The 8,381-nt window shown below is 34.9% G+C and overlaps 1 protein-coding gene and 1 long non-coding RNA gene across 2 annotated transcripts in view; one reads left to right on the top strand and one right to left on the bottom strand.

Moving 5' to 3' along the window:
- LOC134798704 (gonadotropin-releasing hormone receptor) overlaps positions 1 to 4,362 on the top strand; it is a 76,277-nt gene extending 71,915 nt beyond the window's left edge. Inside the window, exons 5-6 of the mRNA XM_063771089.1 lie at positions 1,690 to 1,814; positions 4,217 to 4,362. Coding sequence (XP_063627159.1) covers positions 1,690 to 1,814; positions 4,217 to 4,346 — 255 coding nt within the window. The 3' untranslated portion in view covers positions 4,347 to 4,362. The remainder of the gene's footprint in view (positions 1 to 1,689; positions 1,815 to 4,216) is intronic.
- LOC134798747 (uncharacterized) overlaps positions 1 to 8,381 on the bottom strand; it is a 399,895-nt gene that overhangs the window by 16,542 nt on the left and 374,972 nt on the right. The gene's annotated exons all lie outside the window — the stretch shown is intronic.

The following is an 8,381-nucleotide window of genomic DNA, read 5'->3' as shown; positions in this document are numbered from 1 at the left end:
CTTATTTACTTAATAAACTGATTTACCAATACTCCTCGTTTACATATTCAAATTGATGAATACTTTTTCCTTTTAAATATTTTATTCTAATTATCGTTGCTCCAGATAATGCTTGATTGTTTTAACTGTTTGTATATACTTTCATAATAATAACGCTGACATCCTGAATCATTTCATTCATTTCATAATTAATAATGATTAAACAAAACAATTAAAACATATTAAGTGTTCTCGGGAATATGATTGATTCAATTTTAAAGTCGGTTTAAGACGAATTAGAGGGTTTTGTTTCAAAGTAATTAATTTACTAGAGATCCGGGGCTTTCCGAGTTCCTTATTCGATCTCGTTTAATGATTAACTACCACGAAGCTGATGGGTCTATTGGGAAAATATTCGGAAGAATTATTTTACATTGTGAACGAATGAATATTAATTTGAATTACTACGGACAATGTGAATTAAGGAAGTTATATTATAATTTACTACGAAAATAATGAGAATTTAAGCGAGTATATGATTTTTAATAATAACAAATCATATGCTCGCTTAAATTCTACTTCAAGGTACGCAACGCAGCCTAAATTAATTAATAATATTATTTCATTTAGGTTGCGTTGATCATGACTGTATGAAGCAATAAATAAATACCAAGCAAAAAAGTTAACTGAAAAAATGCATTCTGTCAAGAGCGGTCAAAAATTAGTAGCAATAGGAGCGAGTTGGGAAAAACATCATTCCCCCTTAAGTGAAAACTAAGAAGCTTTAATGGATAATATCAAGTAACCTGACCTGACCTTACCTAAGTGACCTGACCTGTCATTTATATTATCAATAAAGTATGAGTATGAGTATAATCTTACATCGTAAATAAGAAGTTAGACCATATTATATGGTCTAATGTTTTCCCATCGTTGGTATAGTAGGAATACATTTGGAATGTAAACTTGATTTCTTAATCTCTTTGTTGAAGTTGTCTGACTTACAAAAAGATAAGATAAACCGCCTTCTGCTTTCCACGTGAAATCTTTTTGAGCATTCGTAAAATGAAATGAGCATAATTTATCACCGCGCCGGTCTTGTTAAGGCTTCCTTAATAAGCATATTAATTAACAAAATATTTCCGTCTAATTGTTAATATTCCAAAAGCGATACTGGATTAAATGTGATGTTATCTATGAGAAGGAATTTATTGCCTATGTCGCTTACGATATTATTAACGATACCCCAATACAAATGTTACGTCGCGTGACTTAAGCGCCATAGACAACAAGGTCCTTCTTCATCGATAACGTCACAAATATTCAGAGTAATATTTGATCTCTCTCCTATCGATATTGCCAGCTGTTGTAAGGTAGCTATGATAGGTGGTAGATTTTCGTTACTTCGGAAGTTAGTTTGCCGGTTCACTGGCTGTTAAAGGTCATGTGTATGAACGTTTCAGGCAAAGATATATAGTTAGCTTAGGCTTATATCAAGCGGATATGGACCGTGATTACTTTTACTGTGTGTGTGTGTGTGTGTGTGTGTGTGTGTGTGTGTGTGTGTGTGTTTGCGTGTGTTATGTAAACTGTGTTATTGTAGTTTATATAGAGAGAGTCTATTATAGCATTCATATACCGTTTTAGTTACTGGTGGTGTAATAATATAAGTACATCAGTAATTCAAGCAACTACATGTTTTTGTTTCAGCTAAGTGAGGACTTGCTGAATGGAATTTTCTTCTTCGGGATGTCGAACAGCCTGGTGAATCCGGTAATATACGGCGCCTTCCATCTGTGGCCCCGGAAGAAACCCTCACACAGACACAGTGACAGGTAAATATGATTCTTATAATTGACAACCATGTTTCATTCATTCATTAATTTCATTCATTTGTCATTACCTAGCAGGTATAAACAAATTAATGAAATGTAACTTTACTGCTTAAGTAAACCTCATTGACAATGCAAATACTTTGTAACGCATTTCTTTTGGTAGGTTGATATAAGGTAAAATAATTTGAAAGCCACGAAAAGAAAATCCAGTTTATTTCTTGTTGCTGTTTTTTTCTGTATTCCTCTTACAGTTAAATTACCTAAATATATTGCCTTTTCACCTGGAAGATTTAGTATATTTGTTTCTCGTAAGAGCGACAAAAATGATTTCGTTTTTTCTTTCCTTATAAACAATCCGATTTATTTTAATGCTCGTGGTAGGCGTTGTGATGAGTCTTAGCAAATGAAAGACTGCCTTTAAGACCCTTCGTTTTCCTGCAAATATCCGCGGAGGTGTCACTTCCGTTTTGTAATATTTAGACCAATCGACAAGGGAGATGATTTTATAAAAATGACGATGGGCATGCTATGTTAAAATTATACTGAAATTATTTTCCGCCCTGGCCTAGTTTTTTTAGTAGTCTAGTTCTCGGAATTAAAAAGTTTATTTGGCACTAATAGACGTAAGTACGTGAAGTCGTAAGCGTTTGTAAATGCTTATCAAAATTAATCAAAAACTGAGAATAAGTTTCGTATGATTATTTTCACGAAGCTTTACTCCTGATTTCATTAATATATCATCAGCCCTTTATCGCCCACTGCTAAGCATAGGCCTCTTCTCTAATACGCCACAGATTTACACCATGTAAAACATATTCTAACTCAGAAATTATTTGTGTGAATAGACATAGACATAGACATAGAAAATTTTTATTACAAGCCTTAGAATTAAACTTAAATAGGCACAAATTAATATGTTTACATGTATATATAAAAACATTTAAAATTATGATGCGAAAAAGGAGCGAACCTCAGCATGTGTTGCAGCAGGCTTACCTACTACAACGCTGGTTTTCAGGCCGACCCTTCGTACAATACGAATTTGCTTGCTGCTTGTCGGAAAAGAATAGAAAAACAGCAAAGATTTTTTTTAAAGATAATATCAGAGTAAAAAGTGCACTGGAAATTTTTATTAAGTACGTTAGAAACATTAAAACCATGTACTTTCTTGTTTCTCTTATATCAGAAACGATCGTAAAAAATCAGAAAATATAGTAAAAATAGTCCTTGTTGGTTAAGGTAAGAACAAAATACAATTTCCTGTCTGTGATACTCTACTTTTCTTTAACGCTACAGAATCCTTCAAATATTACGAATGATGATGTCAGTATTAGATTGTAACGGCGCGATTCGGGAAATGAATTAGAGATTCACTACATATGAAATAGTAAAGATATGTGACGTCCCACGTGTAAAGGTCCCTTTTGGCCGTTGGCGCTTACGCTATTATTGATTTCATATCTAGTGAATCTCTAATTGATTTCCCGAATTGAGCCGCCAGTCCTTTTCAAGTTAGCTAAATACGCCACAGTTTTGCAATAACAGAAACCCTATACGGCTACCACCAGTTTTGACATTGACATAACGCTCACGTTTACGTAACTAACTTTCTATGCATCTCGCTCGTACTCGCATATGCGAGCAATAGTGGAAGCGAGATGTACAGAAAGTAAATTACGTAGACGTGAGCGTTATGTCAATGTTAAAACTGATGGTAGAGGCTCTAGTGTAACTTTAATTAAATAGCGTGACGTGCGTTCGCATTTGCGTTATGTCAATTTTTGTATAGGATTTTGAACAGCGCGCCAAGTGGGACGTTTTGGAAACTCATAATCCCATACAAAATGACACAACGCAAACGCGTACGTCACGTCACGCTATCTAATTAAATTTCCACTATAGTTCGTTTTTTTAGCATTAGAAAGAACTTGAAAGAAGGTAAGCGATCTTGACATGTCTTTTAATTGAAAAACGCTTTTTAAAAATCAGTAACTATTACTTAGGAAAGCAAAAGAATATAAATGATCGTATTAAATACATAATTGTTACATATTTGCCGTAACTTATTTTTAAAATGTGTTTTTCAATTAAAAGACACATCAAGGTTGTTTACCTTATTTCTAATGCTAAAAAAAACTAACTATAGGGGATAAAAATTATGGGTACAGTCACCACACGGGATTGTTATGCAATTTGGGATGCTTGCTAAATTGGAAATTCTATAGCGTCAGTATTAAACAACCAATTTAGCTAGGACCCTAAATGGCGCAACAATCGCGGAGTGTGATGGTACAAGGTGACTGAAATCAAAGGAGCTGCAAACTCTGCAAAGTCGTCTAGCATTAATGGAAAGATTCGCACATACCTACATCCTATAAATTTATATGTATTTTTTGTTTCAGAGATTCTGGCGGACACCATGCGTCTCTGTTCAGACGTGGGGACAACACGTCATCCGTGAGATTGACTACGATCAGGTCTATAAGATCCTCAGGGAAATACACCAACGGGAACAATGTTAGCTTATTATAACTATGTGGAGCCAGTGATTAATTGTCTCGGCCCAGTCTAGCGTGAGTCATTCGCTAGACCGGGCCGAGGCCGGGCCGGAGCTTCCGGCGCCTCGTTTTCTATGGAAAGCATCTGTGATCACCGATCAGCAGTCACAGAAAAGGACATGTCGGACGCCTCGGCTCGGGCACGGCCCGGTCTAGCGTGAGTCATCCTGAATACCCAATTGCAAAGAGAACTTCGACTTAGCTTTAATGATCAGTAAATAGGTACTATGATTAAATCTAGATCTTATGTATTGTACATGTACTATTTTCCTTTTATAAATGTTAAGAGTAATTTTCACTCCTTAGTTCTGTGTTCAATTCTGATATATTATTAAGATTTTCTATTTTTATTGTATGCCATTGAATTTTAATTTAAGTAGGTATATAATCTTCTTGAATATAGACTCGCTAAAAATTTTATCATAATAACGACCGCATTGCTGTACTTTTATACATAAGTATAATAAAAAAAGAAAATATCTAATTTCATAAATTAATAATGTACGATGGCGAGATGACCTGGACAGCTTCCTGAACAACTGGCTGGAGGAAGCACCAAATCGGGAGTCGTGGAAATTAAGGGGAGAGGCCTTTGCCCAGCAGTGGGACACTCAAATAGGCTAGGAAAAAAAATGTACGAATAGAATGTTATTTTCTGGCAGCATGGGAGTCAGGAAGCAATACTGTTGTAATTAAAATGTAAATTTAAGTTGCTCAACTGAGTCTGATAAACATATATGGCAACGGCTGGCCGCGGCACAGTAATTATCCCCTGGAGAATCCCTGGTTTAATTTTATTACTTCCCGTATATCATGTGCTTCTATATGATTATTCAAATTCGTCTAAAATGTAGCACGTCATGTCTTTACTTCGTCAAAACCTAAGAAATGCATTTTACTTTTGAACTAAGCTCGAATAAAATAAAAGAGAGACTTTTAATACTGCCCCAGTTGTTTGCTAACTTTGCTAGACATCACAAGAATTAGATACTTGAGAAGTTACCTCGTCCTTGATTTATATTACGAGCTTTTGACTTGTAAAATATATTGGATTGTATTTTAAACATAATTGTGCTATTATACATAGATTTACTTTACCTGTCTGTCTAAGTAAACATAGGATTTAGGAGTAATGTAACTTACCAGTAAACGAAATAAACAATTGCGGCAATAGTTTGTAAATAAATATAATTACTATCTGCGGCCTATTGCAAAATAAAATACAAGCTAAATACTATTAGTGATTTTGTATGAAAATTTACTAATAGTATTAGCTTGCATTTTATTATACAATAGGCCCCAGGACTTTGTGAATTATACTCTGATTAATTTTCCTTACGATAGGACATAGATTGCTGTACCGTGAGGCGTATTTTATCACTGTCACAAGCGACGTTTCTGATTGAAGAAATGTCTTTTTTGACACTGATCAATTATCTATATAAACATCCTGTTAAAATGCATAACCTGTTATTAAAATTAGAATAGGTACCTACGTTTTTGGATTACTGGTAAAGATGTATGGAACTGTTTTCTATATACATACATCGACTATTTTTATGTCGTTATGTACAATGTGTAAATATTAAAAATAATGTATATTTTAAATGCATTTAACTTTGAAATAAACTGTTAGACACTACGGGTCATATATCAAAGAAATAAATGTAGAAATTTAAGAACATGCTGTGTTATGTAACTCATGTTGTATATTAAGTAAAAATTATTTTGTGTAAAGCAGATTTGAGTAAATGTTTTAAGTAGAAACTACATGGCAAAATGTGTATAATGTAACATAATTAGTATAATTACTTCTTTAAAAAATGTTATTATCTAATATAATTGTTGTTGTGATGACCTCTGTACAGTCAGAATCAAATAGACAGTGGCAGACAAAGTCGCCAAATATATCGTAACACACCTTTGTTACCATAGAAATAAGGACGTGTTCCGCTGTACACGCTCCATTTGTCATTTTTTTAATTAATAAAAGTAATATTACGTACTATCAGTTTTAACACAATGCCTACAATGATGCAATGCACAATCATTTAAGGGGCCCACTGATTACCAGTTTGCCGGACTAAATTAGGCTGTCAGTTGTTCGGAACTGTCAAATTTTTCCTTTAACTGACAGGCTGATATCGTCCGGCGGACTGGTAATCAGTGGGCCCCTTTAGCCTCCCATAATATATGAGTATATTTATACTTATGTACCCTAATATTAATTAAAATAAATTACTATCAGCTAGCTATGAGCTATGCCTAACCACCCGCGTTGGAATGTGTAATTTCCTCTCTTTGAACCCGTGGCTTTCTAAAAATAAAAATGCCTAGGTATGCTCAATTATTGATTCCCGGGGCAAACAGCTTTCCACATACCAATTACATCAACATCAGTTCAGAATTCTAGTCGTGTAAATGAATATACACATGTTGATCAAACAGATAGGTACCGAGATGCTTAGGTAAATAGCATTTGTACCTAGTGTCGTATTTAGGTGACGTTCGGATGTCAAATGCAGCTGTATTACCACAACGTCTTCGTCGTATGGAGCGCGTAGTCGCTACGAACAGTGTACCCGACAGTCGGGTTCTTGACGCTGAATGTGTTACTGTTTCGATATTACTGCTGCGACGTTGATGCCGCCGTTGTATCTGTCAATTTACTGGATAAAATGAGTGACGTCATAATCGCGGCAGTAATGCGGCGGCGAACGTGTTGAATTTATCTTGATGTCAGTGCCGTATTATTGCCGCAATTAGAACGATTAATCCCGTCACTAATTTGATCAAGGAAATTGACAGTAACATTTCCCACATCAACGCTACAGCTGTAAATTCCGACAAGAAATTGAATAAAATAGATGAGGGCGCCACTTTCTACGTAACTATCACATTTTTGACGTAAAATGCTTAAACATGACAACAATTTATTATGGAATGTTTTTAGTTCCATTTTATTTAATTTCTACTACTTTATGTCGCACTATAAAGGGGCCCACGGATTACCAGTTCGCCGGACGATATCGGCCTGTCAGCTAAACGCAAGAGGTGACAGTTCCGAACATCTGACAGGCTGATATCGTCCGGCGAACTGGTAACCTGTGGGCCCCTTAACGTTGCAATAGTAAATGCTCCTGCAGCAGCCATGCACCTTTACATATAATTACAATTAAGTACTTATGCAATTTAAACGCGTGTAAATACAATAAATCGAATGATGTATTTCGAAATCTATGTGTATCTAATGTGATATATATTTTTAAGACCAGTAAAGATTTTAAAATCGTATTGTATTTTTAATTGATACCTAATATGTAAGTAAAAAAACACTTAAATACTAATCGGTCAAGTGCGAGTCTACTTCACGCATCGAAAGGTATCAAAAAAGCAAGTATAAAATAGCGAAGACAAGGTAATAATGGTACCGAATCCGAAAAAGATGGTCTAATGGCACTTTCAAAAGGAGTAGCAGAGAAAGCGCTATTATCATACCTATGTCCTTATCGTAGTCTCACTTTTTATCTAAAAAGTCTTAAGACGAAAGTGGAGGACCCGCGCGAAATTCTCCTGTTCATACAAACGTAGTCTTCAATTTCCTCTCTGGATATTAACATTACTTAAAATATTTTGACAATTGGTTGTATATCAACCACAGCTATGTCCTTACGTTAGATTTTTTTCGAATTTTTGATAACTGAAAAAGTAAGATGCATTTAAAAAATTATATGAAACCTGTTTTTCGCTCCTAATTTTTAAGTCAATCCTGGGGCATGGCTAAGGTTAATATATATCAAATTATGCAAAAATATTTTCCATAAATATACAGAGAGGAAAATGAGAACTGCGTTTGTATGGAGAAGCGGCCGTCCCCTTTCCTCTTAAGTGCCACAAACTTGTCAAAAGACGTCATTTGTCAATCCGACTTAGGCGAAGTCTGGAGGTTTGCGCAACCTAATAATATAATGGACTATTAATTATCCCGTTAAATAGCTTCTCATTGTTT

This window comes from Cydia splendana, chromosome 17 (assembly GCF_910591565.1).
Source record: "Cydia splendana chromosome 17, ilCydSple1.2, whole genome shotgun sequence".
Taxonomy (NCBI): Eukaryota; Metazoa; Arthropoda; class Insecta; order Lepidoptera; family Tortricidae; genus Cydia; species Cydia splendana.
Note: the sequence above shows the minus strand (reverse complement) of the source record. Positions and strands in the feature narration are given on the sequence as shown.